Source organism: Scardinius erythrophthalmus (assembly GCF_964197995.2).
Source record: "Scardinius erythrophthalmus genome assembly, chromosome: 16".
Lineage (NCBI taxonomy): Eukaryota > Metazoa > Chordata > Actinopteri > Cypriniformes > Leuciscidae > Scardinius > Scardinius erythrophthalmus.
In genome coordinates, this window is record NC_138236.1 from 11,060,951 (window position 1) to 11,081,811 (window position 20,861).

Below are 20,861 nucleotides of genomic sequence, written 5' to 3' on the forward strand. Positions count from 1 at the left end.
GTTCTTAAATGTTGAGCAAAACGTTTCAACATATGTTTTTAATGCATTAACATCCTATAAAAAAGAGCTAGCATGTAAAATATTTATCACACACACTGTGCCTGTGTCTCATAGCCAAGAGAGCTTTCTACCTGGATAACATTTGTGGGCATTGCATAAACGGCCCGGAATGCTGCCTTGTGTTTTGAGCCACAGGATGTAAGTGTGTATGCTGGAATCAGGCAGTTGATGTGGGCAGCCTCTGCGTGTGTCATCTCCCCAATCACTTTCTTAGCGAACAACACCGGCTATTCAGCAACAGGAGAACCGCACCTCCCAAATGGGGCAGTTAAAACACAGATAAACCGATTATTTATACATTCACCCGGATTATTTTGAGGTAAGTCATATGAAAGCATGATCAGTTGGGTCGGTTCAAAAGTAGAAGAACGTTATAAAGTAGAGACGTTGCGTTAGCTGCTTGGCTAAGTGTAGCATCCGTTTGTGTTTTTATGAGGCTGATCCATTCAGGCCTTAATAACAGTTGAAGTATGTAATAATGTAATAGTTAAGTTATTCTCAAGTCCAGCACACTTACTGTTGCACTGTTTTTCATTTAAAAAATGAGCTTGAGCCCTACAAGAGAGAAAAGTAGTTTACGTGTCTTTTAAAGGTCTCAGCTAAACATGCTCAGATGCTAACTTGAGTGCAAAAGTCAACTGAATGATAGACTGCTTACTTTTTAGCGTCTGAAGTAAGAAAAAACAGGCAATATTATGATTATAAAACATATCAGAGTGTAAATATGGGCGTTATTACGAGGTTTGGCACCAACAACTGCACATATTTAGCTTGATGTGCTTGTACTCCCAATTGACTACGAAAGGAAATAACATTGATAATGTTTTTATGGCAAGTTGATTAACCAGTTCACCACTATCATTTTAGTTTATCTAGATATGTATGTCCTGTTTGGGACAACTGATGCATCACTTCGGTCCCAAATTATAGCTACCTATAACGTTAGCCTATTGCTATTGGCTTGGCTCTAAGTTTGTTGATTTTGTTTCAGTGTGCTTGATCTGAAGAATGTTAGATTTCATGGTTTATTTATGTCGTTACAGTCTTGTTATCTAGTTACTCAAGTGTTTCATCAAATAGTTCTATAATGGCTTTGGATTGTGGAAAGTGTTGTGGGTGTTGGCAGAAGGAGACTCTTGAGACTGATCATTCATGATCTACATATTATGTGTTCCTGTAGATCACTGTGTCACTGTCCTGCTCTCACATTTCAGGGCAAAGCCTGATTGAATTTACTTTTTCCATTGCAATCTGAGAGATTCAGTGAAACGGTTTGATACCAAGAAATAAAGTCCTGTGCTTGTGGTTTGATTGCGTGAATCAGTGTTTCAACTGTTGCCACTTTACGATTGTTGGGTTTTTTGTTTTTGTTTTCAGTTGTGCAGAATTTAATTTGGAGAAAGAGCTGGCAAGCTAGAACAACACACAAAATGTCAGTTCTGAGTAAACTATCCGAGTTGGATTCAGCATGTGATATGTGAGAGGAGAGCTGGCATCTCCGTCAAAGGTGACTCAGTCTCCTCTCCACCAGTTGACATGTGCTTTAATCTCATCACTTTCAGAATCAGTTTTCATTTCTTCTGTTATAGTTTCTGTTCTTACAGTTCGGTGATCTAAGAACAACCACTTTTTCTCATGCTGATTTCTCTTTCATCAAGCTAAACTAATCAATCGAACTCATCTGAATTTCCATTGTTAACTTGAGGACTTTACATCATAACCACTAACAACATGAAAGTGGAACCAGGGATACATCTATTAAATTCATGACCTTTTCTGGTGAACTGCGTCTTTCTGACAGAATGATGTGTTTTAAAGCACAATGGGTTTTATAATGTAGCAGCTTTGTGGAATCTGAGACTGATGCTTCACTTTATCAGATATTGGCCTGCTGGTAATGGTGAGGTAATCTGCTGGAGGCGGATTATGGCGCTGTCCTCCATAGCTGTGGATCAGTGGGATGCCATGACCCTGAGGAAGGGGCTGTTAGTAAAGCCTGTTCATCTGAGTTATTGTGAATTTTATATTTGAATGGCTGTTTACAGGATTTGTGGTCATAAATTAGCCAAAACTTCAGTTTTCTTTCATCAAAATGTACACTACCATAAAAAGTGTTGGGGTTGTGAAAGAAGCCTCTTATGCTCACCTAGGCTGCATTTATTAGATCAAAAATACATTAAAACAGTAATGTGTGTGTGTGTGTGTGTATATATATATATATATATATATATATATATATATATATATATATATATATATATATATATATATATATATATATATATATATTTATTTATTTATTTATTTACTTATTTTTTAAGTGTTCTATTTTAATATATTTTAAAATGTAAGTCATTCCTGTGGTGTCAAAACTAAATTTAAAATCTGTTTCATATTGTAATATATGTTCAAAATGTATTTTATTTCTGTGATGGCAAAGTTGAATTTTCAGCATCATTACTCCAGTCTTCAGTGTCACATGATCCTTCAGAAATCATTCTAATATGTTGATTTGGTGCTCAAGAAACATTTCTCATTATTATCAACGCTGAAAACGCTCATATTTTTGTAAAAACTGAGTTTTTTTTTTCAGGATTCTTTGTTTAAAATAACACCATTTATTTGAAATACAATTCTGTTATGTTATGTTACAAATGTCCCTTTTCATCAATTTAATGCCTCTTTACTGAATTAAAGAGGTAATTTCTAAAAAACAACAACAAAAACGTATTTTGTAGTGTAGGTAATATATTTTTCTGCCACTGTAATACATTTTCTGCTGACATAACTAAGGAAAAATTCAGTCTGGGAAAATAGTTATCAGTGTATCATAATAGCCTATAACGTTTCACATGATCCAATCAAATCTTGATGTCCTGCCCCACATTATTATACAAAATTTCCTATTTCACTCATAAACGTCACATTACAGCGGTTTAAATGCATTGAACGTCATCATGTTTTCTGCTCTGCCAAGCTTGCTGATTGTGTGTCTTTTTGTGTTTTGCAGTGGCCATGGGTGACACAGAGCTGGAGCTCTCTCCCGCCCGGCTTGAGGAACTACAGAAGAGCCCATCCACCTCCTCCACATCCAGTACCTCCTCACTGTCCCTGCCCTCGTCTCCCTCTTCTGGCCCTCGTGCCCTTACCAGCTCCAGCCCGAGCACCAGCGAAGGCCTGCCCACCTCCAGCCCCACTCTAGATGTCATATCAGAGGGAGTGGGCGAACTCAGCCTGGTCATTGATACCGAGGTGGCGAAAAAAGCCTGCCAGGAGGTCCTTCAAAAAGTAAAGTTCCTGAAGCCTGATGGAGAGGTATCTTCAGCCACTTCAGAGCCAGTTTTGGTGAACGGTACAGCGCACCCCGAGTCCACCAATGGAGGAAAACCTCCTAAGATCACCACGGAGGAAGCGGAGCCCGTGAAGAGCGTGCGTCGTCGTCAGAAGAACAACTCCTCCAAGCAGTCCTGGCTTCTGCGGCTCTTCGAGTCCAAGCTGTTCGACATCTCCATGGCCATCTCCTATCTTTACAATTCCAAGGAGCCCGGCGTGCAAGCCTACATCGGCAATCGGCTCTTCAGCTTCCGGAATGAAGAAGTAGACTTCTACTTGCCCCAGTTGCTCAATATGTACATCCACATGGACGAGGATGTGGGCGATGCCATCAAGCCCTATGTGGTGCACCGCTGCCGGCAGAGCATAAATTTCTCCCTGCAGTGCGCCTGGCTGCTGGGGGCCTACTCCTCTGACATGCACATCTCCACGCAGCGCTACTCCCGTGGCACCAAACTGCGCAAACTCATCCTGTCAGACGAGCTCAAGCCCTCCAGCCAGCGCATCCGCAGGGAGGTGCCGCAGCCTCCCCCCTCCTGCCCCCCACCCCTCCACCACGGCCAGGGCATGAGCGAACACAGCCTCTCGCCCTCCAAACGCACCCACCAACGCTCCAAATCTGATGCCACGGTCAGCATCAGCCTCAGCAGCAACCTGAAGAGGACCGCCAGCAACCCCAAAGTAGAGACCAGCCAGGATGAGGTGAGACACCTGTGATGTCACATGCTTGCTTGCCTAGTTAGTTACACGTAAGCTGATTTGAGTTGATCAGCCTCTGGCCGTCACTTCCACCTCGCACAGATGGTGTTTCTCAGCTGTTTCATGCAAACGAGGAAGGCAAACAGCCCAGATTTGTGTGGTTTCTATGGCTGCGCTGGAAAAGGCGTGTCGATGTAAAGCTGACACTCAGACAAGCTCTGTAAAATAAATCAAATTTCATGTAGTTGCTTTAATGACAGACGGATGAGCTACTATTTTAAACACAATGCTGTCTTCCTAGGCAGCATCCTAACTTAAATTGAACCTAAAAAATTACTGATTTGGCACAATCTTCAACAAACAACTCAAACTTGTCAAATCAAACTTTGACAAACAACACTCTTTATGTAAAAGCATAGGAGAGTCAGTTTACAATGGATTCTCATAAACTTTTATGTTAGCATCTAATAAGCATAATACAACTTTTTTTCAATTACAGTTTTTTTAACATAAGATAAATTGTCAATGTTCCTCTTGATATCATCTGACTTTTTGTAATAACTTTTTCACTGATACTGTTGTGATGATGACTTACAATTTGGCCAAAACAAGTTATAAGGCAGCCTTTTCAGAACAGACTTGGTGTCAGGAGTACGCCTGTGATGCCTTAAAGTTGGCATGAAATGAAAATTCTCTATTTCTAAGTGCATGTTATTGATCTATCTTATTGTGAACAATTCATCCATGCAACGTTTCATTTTTTTATCAAAATGTCATAACTTGATCTTCTGGTGAAACAACAGACTTTTACCAAATTTAGTCTGCTCAATCCCTGCCCCTTTCTTACAATTAACTGCAAGCTCACATTCAGAGCTGCTTTTATCCAATCAACAACCCATGGATTGAAACAAATCTCCACCCTACTTTTTTTTCCATTATCCTTTTTACTCGGATGTACGTCACAATATTGAAGAAAAGATCTGTCCCTACTTGCGTTTCATCAAGATTTTAAAATGTTGTCAACATAGCTCATTAGGTTTTGGAACAGAGCTGTGTCGTCCTACTGCGCTTGAGTTGGTCTGTCACATGGCAGTTACGAATATACATTTTTCAGTGCTAATCCCTGTAAAGGCTGAAGCCAACAGGGAGATTTTTGTTTTTGCTATCAGAAAATAATTAACTACCTCTACTGCCTGATTTCCAGAGGAATGATGATCTCTTCAGCTCTTCTTTTAAGACGACGTCCCCTCTTTCTTTGTGTTCGTTTGCACAGTCATGATAATAGTCCTCAGGGCTAAATGTTATGCCACTAACAAATCACTTCTCACGCTGTTAATAATTGCCACGTTGCGAATCACAGCTCTAGGATTAGATCCGAGGTCAGTGTGGCAGACAGATCAGATCAGTTTGTACCACATGCATCGGATTATTATTGTATCATGGAAGTTTCCAGGTGGCTGAAAGTACATTTTAATAATAGCAGATGAGACATACACAAAAAATCGCTGAAACACAGTATTTACTTAAAACATGTGAAAAAGAGAGCTGCACGTAGATTTTGGAACTGCTAGACAAGTAAAGTTACACAAATATAGACTACAATGCACCTTTCAAAGTGAATTTTTTTTTAACAATGTTTTTGAAAAAAAGTCTCTAATGCTTATCAAGGTTGCATTTGTTTGATCAAAAAAGTAAAACAGTAGTGTTATGCAGTTAAAGTTGAATTTTCAGCAGACATTATTTCTCCAGTCTTCAGTTTCACATGATTCTTCAGAAATCATTCTAATATGCTGCTCAAGAAACATTTCTTATTATCAATGTTGAAAAAAAATTTTTTAATAGAAAATTTTGTGGTAACCGTGCGATGCTTTTTTTTCAGGATACTTTGATAAATAGAAAGTTCAAAAGAAAACCATTTATTTGAAATAGAAATCTATATAAGATTATAAATGTCTGACTTTTGATGAAATTAATGCACCCGAGCTGAATGAAAGTGTTAATTTCTTTATAAAAAACGTAGGAACCCCAAATGGTAGTGTATCGATCACTAGCATAAGTAGTGTATGGTTTTCTCTGTCAAACAGGAAGACTTGTGATGACTTTGAACTTTAGATTGTGCATCTTTTTTTCCCTCTTAGTAGTAGGCTAATCGGTGTTGTCAAAGGGAGTTGAGAGTAATTACAATGTAGCAATGCACCATAATACACTCTTTAATTATTTTCTGATAAGGGTTTATGGTTTGTATTCGAAAGACATTTTCATATGTAGACTAGGAAATTAATTCACTGCTGTTTATCAGTGTGATTTTGAAAACCCTTAGCTTGTCCTTGCCAACCATATTAACCCATTTGACAAAATTATTACCTAATGCTGTTAATGTCAAAATGACTGTTTAGTTGGTCTTGCCAATATGTGTCAAAGCTTAAGCAGCAGCTTTTCACCTTCTAGATGGAAACGGTTTGTTAGTATAGTCGTGCCCATTGCCATTTGTATTTCCCGACCATTATATTGTGTCAGTGAAACTGTATGGCAGAACGTTATGTAAGAACCTACCTTGGATCAAGTTCTGTTCTGAAGTGTAACTTTAGAGCTCCCTTCAGATTTCAACCTTGTCGTACAGCACGCCCTCTGTTCTGACGTTCAGTGATGTGCACATGATCACTCGCCTTCCTCTTTTATCTTCCTGCAGCAACAGTTTCTTCCCTTCCTTCTTCCTCGAACGTGATCTTGGTGCAGCATTTGCTGCTATGGCAACGGCGATGTTGCCATTCACATGGCTGTGAGCCGCTCCACTGGTAAATGGAGTAAAGATCAGCGATTATGAAATGCGTTGCTCCATAACTCCTCCACACTGTTAACACACTTCAGCAAACTTCTTTTGAGAGCAGAAGGTGTTAACGTAGGAATGCCTCTCTTTGCTTTTATCTCCACCATGTGAAGTGTAGAGGTGTCTAATGTGAATTGCATTAAGCCGAATAAACATTAATCAGTATAGTGCTGCTCAAAGGCTTGATGGCCTTTCTTTGAGAAAGAACAGCTGAATGATGAAAATAAAAAATACAGAAATGCTGTATTGTAGGGGTGTAACGGTTTAAATTACTCACGGTTTGGTTTTTGTCACGGTTTCGGTACGGTTTGGTATGTGCGATGTTCAGGGGAACTAACTACTGTCAAATAAAAATACAGAAAATAGGAAAAAATAATCAATCAAACAAGCAACAGAACAAAATAAATACAATCGAGCAAAGATACAAATTCCTTTTCAGGTTATATAGGTATCTAACGGTAGTTTTCAGGTACAGAAATTGAATAAAGAAATCAAATGTAAAATAACATTGATTAAGATTAATCATTATTAAAGTTACAAAAGCTATTGTCAAGAGCAGTGAGTAATTTCCTTGTCTTTTGTTGTTTGATTAACATTAAAAACACAGACAATTAGGAATATTAGGCTGCTGTCACTTTAAGACATAATAAACTGATCCAAAATACTGATACACGTGCTGTCTTGTCAGTTTACGTTAACTTAAAGGGATTGTTCACCCAAAAATGAAAATTACCCCATTAATTACAGACCTTCAAGCCATACTAGGTGTATATGACTTTCTTCTTTCAGACGAATACAATCAGAGTTATATCCTGGCTCTTCCACGCTTTATAATGGTAGTGAATAACAGTCCTGATTTTGAAGTCCAAAAAAGTGCATCATAAAAGTATTCCACATGACTCCGGGGGGGTTAATAAAAGCCTTCTGAAGCGAAATGATGCATTTGTGTAAGAAAAATATCCATATTTATAACTTTATAAACTAAAAGAACTAGCTTCCGACAGACGTCCATACGCATCGATTTACGGCGAAAGAGTAACCCCTGACCTGACGTATGACATATTGACGAACGCAAAAGCTCAGATGATAGAGCAAAACAAAACACAGTCACGAATTAGAAGTCTAAAACGTGAATTTTTAAAGAGAAGAGGGTTCTCTTGGGAGGAGCTTGAGTTTGTTGCCCAGCTCTATTTGTCTGAACCGCGAGAGGCGTCACAGCTTACGCTACTCCTACGTCATACATCGTATCAGGGGTTACTCTTTTGGCGTAAGTCGACTTGCGCTAGTTATTTTAGTTTATAAAGTTTTATATATGGATATTTTTCTTACAAAAACCCATCGCTTTGCTTCAGAAGGCCTTTATTTAACCCCCTTGAGTCGTATGGATTACTTTTATGATGGATGGATGCACTTTTTTGGACTTCAAATTCAGGACCGCCGTTCACTACCTTTATAAAGCTTGGAAGAGCAATGATATTTTTTAATATAACTCCGATTGTGTTCGCCTGAAAAAAGATGTACCTAGATGTCTTGACGGTGAGTAAATCATGGGATAATTTTCATTTTTGGGTGAACTATCCCTTTAAGACAATTGACTATGAATTCTCAGCATCATGGGCGTGTTGACATAATTTTGGTGTAAATTTGTCTGTTCAAGCGCAGGACTTGAATGTTTAAATTGGCAAGGATTAAATGAGTTTAGTTTAAACACAGATAGCAACGTGTGCTGTTCAGGTCTCAAGTTAATCATAAGTTAAACAGATCCACTGTGATTTATTTGCACATTTAAGCTGCAGTTTTTTCAACCTAATCATGTAAATATTTCAGTTGCTGGATTTCTCCAAACAGTGAAGATTTATTCTAGAAAGATAAAACAAATCTTATCATCTCCCTCTTTTTTGAAAGCTTTTCAGGAGAGAGGTTTACCATTAGAGAAAGTCCACTGTGTGTTATCGTGTGGAATTTGGACCCCTGTTTGACCAGACAACTCTTTCACAATGTCAATTCATCCAGTACACAGACCAGAAACCTGAGTTACAGTGAGGACAATAGAAGTGAATAGGGCCAAATTGTAAAGATTAAAATACTCAGTGTTTCAATAACATAGCCACAAGTTATTTCCATTTTTATAACTTTGTTGCCATGACAATGTAATGCCTAAAACATTAAAATGACCATAAAAATAACAAGAACAACTTTTACAGATCAAATAATTCACAAGTAAATACAATAAATCAAGTGCTAAAATTATAGGTTATAATTATGTCAAATTAGTTATAACCTTTACATTGCTGCTTTTTACTCAAAAAATGGCAACATTTAATTTCATTGTAAGTTTCACTCTGTAACCTTGATTCTTGTTTTTTCCCCAAGTCTTAACATTATATAAGTGGTGCTTGCCTGTGCAAGAGTTGCCTACACAGGATGCTTGACCACATCTTGTAAACAAGACTGAAATGTAAATTGACTTTGTTTGTTGGATGTGGTACAACTAAACATGACAGCTGCTTGATAGCAAGGCCGCTGTTTGACACTCCCTGAGAACTGTTGTTCGAGCAGCTGTTACACGACCCTGGAGAACAGAGTTCGGTCAATGCAAGTTAAATGCATAGTATGTTTATTGGTGTCCAACGCAGGTTTGTAATTACAAGTGCAGATCCGTTGAGTTTCAGGTGGGCGGCAAGCAGCTTAGGTGTCCAATGGCCATACGATGTGGGGGATTTTTTTTTTGGGGGGGGGGGGGGTATATTTTAAAATAAATGTTTTTTTTTTTTTTTACTTTCTAGCTTTCTGTTCTTCAAAGAATCCTGAAAATTAAATTAGTTTCCACAAGTTATTCACATGTTAAGCAGCTGTTTTCAACATGATGATGATAAACCAAATCAGCATTTTAGAATGATTTCTGAAGGATCATGTGACACTGAAGACGGGAAAAATCAGCTTTGCCATTACAGGAATATATTTTAAAATAAAGTATATTTTAAAAAATAAGATAATAAACAGTTATTTTAAATTGTAAGATTATGTTTCACTGATTTTACTGCATTTTTGTTTTGATTAAATGCAAAATCGTACTGATCCCAAACATTTGAAGGGTAGTGTATTAAATTAAAATATTATTTTTGGTTATATTATATTAATAAATGATATTATGAATTAAACGTTTGAATCATATTTGACATTGTTTTTGTCAACACACCTTAACATTGGCCAAACCACTGTAACTCACAGACTTTTGCGGTTTATTGCTTTAGTATCTAGGAGGAAGTAATCCATTTTTTGTTTGGGGCTTCTTCGCTCTTGTGTGTTAGTGAGCAAGAACACGGCCTGTGTCATGTGAGTAAAAGCATGATTAATTTATGCAGTCTGGAGGTTAATGCAATAATGAAAAGTGCCGTAGGCATAACTTGTTTATCTGTGTATCATATCCACATACTCAAGTCTACAACTCATTTTTGTCAGCATATAGTAATAATCTAGTAGTACTATTTTAATTTGGATAATTAACAATAGGATAATAGTAGTTTCAATGTTAGTAGTATATAAGTAAAAGTTTCATGCTTAGCTCTGCATTTTAACCAGGCGTGGTGTGATACATTAACGTGATTTCACGCTCTCTTTCATGTTCATGCCCTAACCAGCCATGACTAGTGACAGTTATTCCTGTGGCTTTATCACACCCACCATAAAAACTGCTGATTCTGATTACAGTACATTAAACGTTACGTATCTCCTGATTGGCTGTGATCAACAGCTTTTTTGGAAAATAGTAATCGGTATGATCAAAGATCATGGGGAGTGTTCGCTTGGCAGTACACCATGATAATAATGCTTTATGGTTGGTCTTCTAAATCATGCAAGTTTTATGTTAATATTTAGATGATAAAACTAATCCAGCTGTAAGCCCTGGCCTTGTCGGAGGAGTGTGTATGTGTGTGAATGCCTGCTGTAATCCTTCAGCTTGTCCTCACCACCAATCGTGGTGCTTTACATGGGTTTAATCAGAGCGGCTTTCAAGAGTCACATCATCAGCCAGAGATAAATATGACACAGTATATTTTATAGCCCTGCGGAGTCATGGCCAGGCCCTGCTGCTCAAACAGATGGGATGAGTGTAACCTTGAGATGTGTTTTTGTCTTGTTCTGACCCTGCTCCACCCTCCCCTGCTCTTGCACTGTAACTCCCCCCTCCCTCCCTCTTCCTTTTCCCAGGATCTGAGCTCCAGCTCCGACAGTCTCGAGCTAGAGGCTGGTACAGTAAGTCTCTCACCGTCTAATAACACTCCTCTGTGCGTAGTGGGATGATGGCTGTGTCTGTTGCAGGCTGGGTTGACTCCACAGATTCCTTCAAATGTGTGCCTTAAAGATTTGCAATCATGCCATCAAACATCACAATATTGGCACTTCACATGAAAATAGGGATATTTTTCCCTATTCTTTAAAATCAAAATATTTTGTAAACCTCTGGAGACAAAACTAAATATATACGATATGTCATTTTCTTTTTATTTAAAATTATTTTATTTTATTGTAGTGCAAGGTTTGTTTTTAATTTTTTTTGGCAACCCTATTACCTAAATTTGGGACATTTGGTGTCTGAATAGTTTAAAACCAGATTTTTCTTTCTTTAAAAAAATATATTTTTTCTTTTATTACAATAACATTTGGGAACAGTGTTAAATGATAGTTTAATTGCAGTAATCACTACAATTTAATAATGAAAGCTAGTTACTAGTTATGTTTGATATTGTATGTAACAAGTGGATGTAGGATTTGGGCCTTTATTTCTCAAATAAAAAGTAATGAGACACCAATTTGTACCTATTTGGGGAAATGCATATTGCATGTTGCATATTAATATGAGCAATACATCTTCATCGGTGATCTGATGGCATGCTTGCAAACACTTGTTCTTTGTGTGGTTGTTCTTTTCCGTTTTAGCTGTAATTAGTTGGATGTGACATTCTCTTATTAAATAAATCAATGTATAAGTGTATACTTTTTTGACTAATAAAGTCAATAAAGATGGGACAATTCAATTTGTTTTGGGTTCTGTGATCTACTGCAAGACCTGTGGTTTCTTACAGAGATTTTGTAAACCTGGGCAAAGGAGAATTCTCTGTAAAGTGTTTTAATTTGGTGGATTGAATTCTTTCCATTGGTGTTTCGGGTTTTCTTTTGCATATTTGCAAAGGATTAAATGGTATTCTTAGTTGTATGAAAAATAATTTTAGGACCTTGTCATTTGTTTCTGTAACCCCTTCTACATGGATTACAGATATCCATGTATTATTTTGACATCTGTAAACCATAGGTTGCACATGTGGAGGAGTTTGATGAGTCTTTCTCCACATTTTCCTGTCCTTTGATGTCATGTATTTGTGTTAATAATTTTTCCTCATTTCAGGTGATGCTATTCATTCATGACTCACTTGCTCTACCCTGTGGTCAGCTGTTGCTAAAACACTCTACTCTCTCTTAACATTTCTGATTTATTTTTACACCCATGCTTCACTTTTGAGTTTAGAATGCTGTACCGATCATGCATGCAGATATTTAGCAGTTTTGAGCACTGCTCCACACACTCCTGTGCTAAATAATAAAATGCAATAACTCATACATCCGTAGAAATTCAGTGATTGGTTTTATTTGGTTGTACTGTCGGTTCAAAACCAAATTTTAGGCTTTGGTACGATACCAGCTCTTATACTAAAGTATTGATATTAAATTTACATATTTGCATAATGTGAACATTAATAATTGAAAACCAATAATAATTGAAATATCTATATAATATGGCATTTAGCTGGGATAGAAGTATTTTGAAATGGGATAAAAGGACACATCGCATTTAACTTTGTTTTTTGTTTCCTGTCTGAATAGACAAAGTGTGCTGGAAATCAGTACATAAACAAAAATTGTCATAAATTGGTATCATACCATTGTAAATCAGTGGTACGTTTTTAAACCATTTTATTTTTTGTACCCAGTATATTGTGCAACCCTTTTTGGTAAAATAATTCCTTTGCAAATGCCCAAATATGTTTGCATACATTTAATTTTGTGTGGTACAGTAATGTTTCTCTCTTCTCCCCACATCTTTTTGTTTCTTCTCTCAATCTTCTGCTCTCAGCCGGTGCGTCTGACCCCTCAGAGGGAGTTTATTAAGTCTCTGATGGGGATCGGGAAGAGACTGGCCACTCTGCCAACTAAAGAACAGAAGACCCAGAGGCTCATCTCAGAGCTGTCCCTTCTTAACCACAAGCTGCCTGCCCGGGTCTGGTTGCCCACGGCTGCCTTTGACCACCACGTGGTGCGTGTGCCCCACACGCAGGCCGTCGTGCTCAACTCAAAGGATAAGGTGAGGTTGTGCTCAGATCAATGTGCACATGAATCCAGACTTTTTGTTCTATTGGGTTTTGAAAGACACTTTCTTTCCTAATTTCAGTGCTAAATGCCTTTTTGTGCTTCTTCAGGCACCTTACTTAATCTATGTAGAAGTTCTGGAATGTGAGAACTTTGAGACGTCGAGTGTGCCCGTGAGGATCCCGGAAACAAGGATCCGAAGCACTCGATCCGTAGAGAATCTTCCGGATTGTGGCATCACACCCGACCAGCGTGCCAGCAGCTTCTCCACGGTTCCCAATTACGATAACGATGATGAGGCATGGTCTGTAGATGACATTGGAGAGTTGCAAGTGGAGGTACTCGGAAACTGTGACTATCAAAACATCCTTTACAAATTTGTGGTTGTCTTTATCCTCAGAGAGCTGACCTGTTCTTTTTTTTCTTAAGCTTCCAGAGATCCACACCAACAGCTGTGACAACATCTCCCAGTTCTCAGTAGATAGCATCACCAGCCAGGAGAGCAAGGAACCTATTTTTATTGCAGCTGGAGATATCAGGTACACTTGGAGCTGGTATATGTGTGGTTGAATTCAGTAAAGGCCAATTCACACTGCTCTGACAGACGGCAATAGACACTTCGTCGGGTTTTGGCGGAATATTGTGTTACCCCTGTTGGCGTCTGTCAGAGCTTGTTATCGGGTTGTGGAATGTCTGAAAAGTGACATGCTGTAATCTGGTGATTGTCGACGTTGGTTGGTGCAGTGTGAATTCGCATTAAGAAAGACAAATTCAAATTTAACTGAGATGTTTTGGTTATTTCAGACGACGCCTATCCGAGCAACTCGCCCACACCCCCACCGCATTTAGGAAGGACCCAGAGGATCCCTCAGCTGTAGCCTTAAAGGAACCGTGGGAGGAGAAAGTGAGGTATGTGTACAACATTCTCCATCAGGGTAGATTGTTTTCTTCATTTGTTGAGTCTGAATTTGTGTTTCTTGTGCTGTTGAATAGACGGATCAGGGAGGGCTCCCCCTATGGCCACTTGCCCAACTGGCGTCTACTTTCTGTTATTGTGAAATGTGGCGATGACCTGAGACAAGAGCTTCTCGCCTATCAAGTTCTGAAACAACTGCAGGTTGCTATCATCATATTTTTTCTTTCAAAATAGGGTTAGATCTAGGGATGCACAATATATCTGTATCAAATTGGTTATTGGCCAATATTGTTTATGCAGTTGTGCTTGCTCATTTCCCTATTTTTACATTTAAAATACATTTTTACTAGAATTTTATGATGCCTAAATTCACTTACCACTAATGTTATGATGCCTAAATTCATGTAGTATTTAAAACAATTTATTTTAGTTTTTAGTGTTTTTCATTTTAATTTAAATAAAATTGGTTTGCAGCCAAAGCCATTTTTTAAAAAGTAGCAGTATAAATATATGTAAACTACAGGTTTTTTTTTTTTAAGAAGATTCTTATGCTTACCAAAGCAGCTTTTATTTGATCGAAAATACTGTAAAAATAGGAATATTGTGAAATAATATTACAGTTTAATATAACTGTTTTATAAACCATTGAATAGTATAAATTCAGTGTATAAATTGAATAAAATGTATTTATTCCTGTGATGGCAAAGCTTAATTTTCAGCAAACATCATTTAGACATCATGTCACATGATCCTTCAGAAATCATTCTAATATGCACATTTTGTGCTCAAGAAACATTTTCTTATCAATTTTAGATAATTTTGTGCTGCTTAATATTTTGTGGAAACTGATAAAAAAAAATTAAGGATTTTTTTTTTATGAATATAAAGTTCAAAAGAACAGCATTTATTTGGAGTAGAAATCTTTTGTAACATTGTGAATGTCTTAACTGACACTCTAGATAAATTTAACGCCTCCTTGCTGAATACAAGTGATTAATTTTCCACAATTTACAAGTGTTTATTCAATTGAGGTTTGCTGAGGCAGTGTTGCTATATTGAAACTACCATATTTGTGGTCTTCTAGATTATCTGGGAGCAGGAACGGGTTCCCTTGTGGATCAAGCCCTACAAGATCCTGGTCATCTCTTCAGACAGTGGCATGATTGAGCCAGTGGTCAACGCTGTGTCCATTCACCAGGTGAAGAAACAGAGTCAGCTTTTATTGCTCGACTACTTCCGGCAAGAGCACGGCAACTACACTACAGAGGAATTCCTTACTGCTCAGCGTAACTTTGTTCAGAGCTGCGCTGGCTACTGTCTCATTTGCTATCTGCTGCAGGTCAAGGACAGGTGAGACATTGTGAATGGTAAAATCATTGCTGAATCATGTTGAAAACTAAATAGTGTAGATATGTTGTAACCACTCATGTTTTTCAGGCACAATGGAAATATCCTGCTGGACTCAGAGGGCCACATCATTCACATTGACTTTGGCTTCATCCTTTCCAGCTCTCCACGAAACCTAGGCTTTGAGACGTCTGCCTTCAAACTAACCAGTGAATTTGTTGATGTAAGTAGCTATGTTTATATAAGATATAGTTATCATTGGTGGAGTACTCTTGTCCTAATTTTAGAGAGGATTATGACTGTGCTCTAGGTTTTATGGTTATATGGCGAAGTTTGCATGATAAATCAAATCAGTACCATATTGGCTGTCTACTAGAAGCGTAACAATTCACTCGTTTTCAAGATGCATCTATAATATCATTCCATCAACTATCATTCCATATTTAAACATTTCTAAACCATAATTTACTTGCTTGCACAAATTTTTGATGACATTGTGTTGCTTCATTTGCGCCCTCACAGCTCTCCATCACAGACGCGCCTTTCACTTGATCGTGCTCTCTGTCGCAGTGAAGTAATTTCCCTTGCAGTGATTTTGAGTGGCTCAATATTTTTTTTTTGCTATATACATAAGTGTAACAATGTGGTCAGCAGGCAAAGACAAAACAGGAACTAAAGGAAACAGAACAAAAAAGGAAAGGAAACAGAACGGAACAAAAGGTCAAAAATAGGGTCCACATAACAGAACATAAACTTGACAATAAGTTAAGGCTATTGTTATATGCATAAGTTAGTTCCGATTCTTGAATCTGACTGGACGAGAGGCTTTCTAAGACTGCGGATATTTCACCAGTATCAGCAGCACTGCTTGTTTCTCCACATTCTAGACAGGCTATCAGTCAGTTTAGGTTACATTGTTACGCCACTAGGTGGCGGCAAGGGACTGTCATTGAGTGAGCCCTTAAACTGTTCATTCAACTAATATGTTCAAAAATGCTGATTTATTCATTAATGAAACAAAGTGTTGAAATTGTTTAACTTGAAGCTGATGCTTCACTTCCTAGGCCACGTACAAACTGCAGCTAAATTTGGTTGTCAACTCATATTTTAGTGCTTAATCCAGTAATGTACGGGAGTGACAACCGCATTCTACATTCAAATTAACCCCCCGAAAAATGCAGGTAGTGACAACCACATTTACAAAACCTCTATACAGTGTGTACAGAACCGAACTGAACAACTAGTTATTAAATGACGTACGATGAGAGATGACATGTTAAAATACGCATTTTAATGTGCATTAGAGAGTTGTCTCGTCTGTATGTGAAAAAAATGAGCAAACAAGCCCATAAAAACTAAATAAATAGACTATGAAATTCAGATTATGAAATACCTGCTCACTTAAATAATTCCATAAACTCGATCGCTGTACAAGCAACATCCCCAAAACGCTTATAATACGTGGACATGGCAACACTCTGTAAAGCAGCCTTACAAACATAAACAAAGTTTTTGTGACTGTTACAGTTTTTGTGACTGTAATATTTCTTTGGTCAAATAGTGGATACCACCAGAACGTTGCTATAGTTACCACGGTCTCAATCATCACAGTTTCGGGACTGAGTCGTGTTACGTACACACATGGAACGATAATTTAGGGGACTCACTCCCGCATTTAAATGCTGTTGCCACTCCTGAAACTTTACAGTGTGTACGTGGCCATAGAGACCATAGATCTGTTGCATGAAGCTAGTTGAACAAACTCTTGAGTTTCAGAGTAGATTTAGAGTTGACAAATCCACATAAATCCAACCTGGTTGAGATCAGGTTTACCGGGCTCACAACGTTCGGTATAAACGTTCTCTCTGTCAACTCAGGTTTAAAGGTGCAATGGGTAATTCTCTACGGAAATGTTTTTGTTATGCTAGTTGAAAGTCTTCTCATATCCTGATAGCAATCAGAATATGATTCTCCTGCATAGTTAAGTGGTCTAAATGTATTTTTATAAATGTATATCATTTGTAGATGGTGTAGGACAATAAAAAATTAAGAGATCATTATGAAAAAATATCATGAATTTACAAGGCAGGAATAAACACTGCTGCTGTAGAGAAAGTTTGAGAAGGCAGCTGAAAGAAAATATCTGACTATATCAATGCAAGTGAATCAAACAAATAGGCCTTATAAATTAGTTTCAAAAAGAATGCACCTAAGCTTAATCTGTTTAAAGCATTTATATATATTTATATTTAAAAGCAAATGCTAATATTAATTGTAAATTAATAGTTTAGTTATAATATATTATAATCATATGAATTATACAGTTATAATTCATATAATATAAATTAGCAGCAAAAGATGGGCACTTTTGTCTCAAATTCTTTCACTCTAAACTGCTCTAAACAGATACATGTCACTTTACTCACAGCCGATTGGTCCAGTTTTGATCTGTGATCTCTAACCCAGAAGAATGGTCAGCCATCTAGCATAAATTACCATTGCAATGAAACTTGTTAAAAACCAATCCAACTACTTTAGCCCGAAAAACCAGAGTTTGTTCAAGTTAATCTTAAACTTACCTGTGTTGCAACTGAAACCGGCTTCATTCAGTTGATTGTAATCACACGCGCTCATTTGTTTTCTCTCTCAGTCGCTGTCTGTTAGGCTTCTTTAGAGCAAATCACAATGGTACACAGTCTTAAGTTAAAAAAAAAAAAAAAAAGAGCCAGTTGGTGGAGAAAAAAAATGACATTCTCCACTCTTGTTATCATTATTTATCAATCAATACAAGTGTAAAACAAGACGGGCATAGCCTTACGCTCATTCGCCAACATTTTTTTATATCTGTGTATCTCTTGTTTTAGGTAATGGGAGGTCTGGATGGAGACATGTTCAACTATTACAAGATGCTTATGCTCCAAGGCCTCATCGCTGCACGCAAGCACATGGAGAAGGTCATCCAGATTGTAGAAATCATGCAGCAAGGTACTGTTAGTCTGAAGCTTCAGGGAATGGAGCATTTTTTTTTCCGTTCTTTAATCACCCGAGAACATTTTATCGTTTGGCTTTTGTTACAGAACTGTTTGTATGTTCTGCAGGTTCTCAGCTTCCCTGCTTCCACGGCTCCAGCACCATCCGTAACCTGAAGGAGCGTTTCCACATGAACCTGACGGAGGAGCAGCTGCAGGTGTTGGTGGAGCAGATGGTGGACGCCTCCATGCGTTCCATCACTACCAAGCTCTACGACGGCTTCCAGTATCTCACCAATGGCATCATGTGAGCGGCGAGCGGGGTGCATACAGACTAGAGAGCTAAAACTGGGGGAAAAAAAGGCTGCACCACTTTAAAAACCACTCCCAATGCCCACTTCCCATAACCACCCCTGTGTTTCTGCACCCTTCAGACTGATGGACTTTTTTGTTAGTTTTTTTTTTATCCTGACTGAAGAGGTCTTGAGCTGTGAAGTAACCTTGTCGTCTTTTTGTCCAACCGCCTTTCCTTTTGTTTAAACCCTTCCTTTTTGTCCTGTCATCTTGCAGTACTCTGGATGCCCAGAGTTGAATTTTATCCAGCTTTCCAGTGCCTCATGTAAACACTAAGCTGCAGTGACTTCTGGTTTTACTCTCACCTGTGTACTGACTGACTTCAACACCCAATATCATCATCATCATCATCATCAGCTTTTTTTGTTGCATTACCACTTTTGCTGTATACTTTGAATGAATAACATTCAAAATTTCAACATACACACATACAATGGGATGGGAAACAGGAGAATGTTGTATCTACGCCTGTAAATTGCATTGTGAATTGAGGGAATCAGGTGGTAAACATCGCTGCATTGTTCAGCTTTGTGAAGTCAGTGTTACATTAACTGTTTAAGAGATCTTCAGCTCAGTGCCGCACAAAGAGCCGTTAAGCCATGAAACATTTGCTTAAAGGCCTCTCACTTGATCCTGAAGAGCGCTTTGCCCATAATAGGGTTAATGAAGCTTTTTAATTCAGTATGGATTTGTTAAACGTCAAAACACCAAAGACACAGACCAGTGGCTTTGCCAATCATATGAGAGTATTAATCTTTGATTGATACAAAAGCTAATATAAAATAATTAGGACTTAATTCAAATATCCTGGTTGGTTTTCTAGGTCAAAATTAATGTATAAAGAAACTATTTTGAGTTTCCAAAAGTCTGGACTGAAATATGGTGGACTGAGGGATATGAACACTATTTATTGCCCTTTTACAAATATTTCATATACTTACACGACATGTATGAAAAAACACTCTCTCAACATGTTCTCTGTGGATTTCATTTCATTTTGTTTGGCACAAGTTACAATGCAAGCTAGTTTGTACAGCTAACCTGAATTTCTAATGTGCATTCTTACCGCTGACCTCATTCTGAGGTGGGCAGCCATGTTTAAATGTGTGACTGTGAGCCACTGGAGTTTTGTTTTTGTTTGTTTTTAACGGAGAGAAGTTCAGATCTGTTGCACAGGAGAAATGGAAAGGGCTATAAAAAAATTGAGAGAAATCAACACATTAATTCTTAGTTTTTATTTCCTACACATGTACAGGTATAAAATTCCCTGCGTAAAATTTCTAGGTTTTTTTAAAACATTTTTATTATGATTGTTCCTTAATTTCATAGAATTTGGGGCGTGTGTTGAGCCTCGTCGTCTTTCCCTGTGACATCAGTGCTTCTCTTAATAGTTTTAATTCATCCTTTCAGCAGAAGCCACAGTTTCCTTTCATTTGTTTGCCTGAGCGAAGGGCAATTTAGACGATGTATATGTTTTCAACAGCTTATCTTTTCTCTTTGCTATTTTATACTTCTATTGTTTCAACGTCAAACTTTCCTTTGAAACTTGTAAAACGGACCAGCTATTAAGATCATGTGAATAACCTTCCTTGTGAATGTTCCTTTGTATAATAAATTAAATGTTCCCGTTCCACAAATTGTATATTTTCAAAAAGTCTTTTGAGACCCAGTAAGTGATATTATTTCTTTTTAATTATTTATTTATTGGTGCATGACACTATTTTAAATTCAAGTGTAGTGTATGTCTAGGTGGATCCTTTACAAAAAATGTTTTATAAATGATACAGATAGTGTTTAGTAAAATAATACAATAACCTAAATTGGAGTGATTTTGGTGGAAACTATGGTTAACTGAAAAACGATAAATAAATTAAAACCAAGTCTGATGGGTTTCAGCAGGTTAAAGGATACTCAGGAGGGTCGTAGTTAGACATTTTGACCCCTTACCTTTTTATAAATAACATTTTGAAAGAGTTGTGAGCCAGTAAAA

General features: G+C 37.6%; 1 protein-coding gene across 3 annotated transcripts; it reads left to right on the forward strand.

The window, feature by feature from the left end:
• The first annotated feature begins 185 nt into the window (after positions 1–185).
• pi4kb (phosphatidylinositol 4-kinase, catalytic, beta) lies at positions 186–20,505 on the forward strand. Of its 3 annotated transcripts, XM_081388801.1 has the most exons (12): positions 186–379; positions 3,071–4,095; positions 11,132–11,176; positions 13,053–13,280; positions 13,396–13,623; positions 13,715–13,824; positions 14,090–14,194; positions 14,279–14,402; positions 15,286–15,551; positions 15,639–15,771; positions 18,413–18,533; positions 18,647–20,505. In XM_081388801.1, exons 2-12 carry the CDS (start codon positions 3,076–3,078, stop codon positions 18,826–18,828), a joined length of 2,562 nt encoding a protein of 853 aa, XP_081244927.1. In that variant the 5' UTR covers positions 186–379; positions 3,071–3,075; the 3' UTR covers positions 18,829–20,505. The 3 variants fall into 3 exon arrangements, with proteins under 3 accessions (XP_081244927.1, XP_081244928.1, XP_081244929.1); XM_081388802.1 differs by lacking the exon at positions 11,132–11,176 and having other exon boundaries at positions 187–379; XM_081388803.1 differs by lacking the exons at positions 186–379; positions 3,071–4,095; positions 11,132–11,176 and adding an exon at positions 12,809–12,874.
• The last annotated feature ends 356 nt before the right edge of the window (positions 20,506–20,861 follow it).

What these genes read in the sequence shown, in the direction of transcription:
- pi4kb (XM_081388801.1), top strand. Translation starts at nt 3,076, where the DNA reads ATGGGTGACACAGAGCTGGAGCTCTCTCCCGCCCGGCTTGAGGAACTA. An exon ending in TTGGAGAGTTGCAAGTGGAG is followed by an intron (nt 13,624 to 13,714) that starts GTACTCGGAAAC and finishes TTTTTTCTTAAG; the next exon opens with CTTCCAGAGATCCACACCAA. An exon ending in CCGTGGGAGGAGAAAGTGAG is followed by an intron (nt 14,195 to 14,278) that starts GTATGTGTACAA and finishes GCTGTTGAATAG; the next exon opens with ACGGATCAGGGAGGGCTCCC.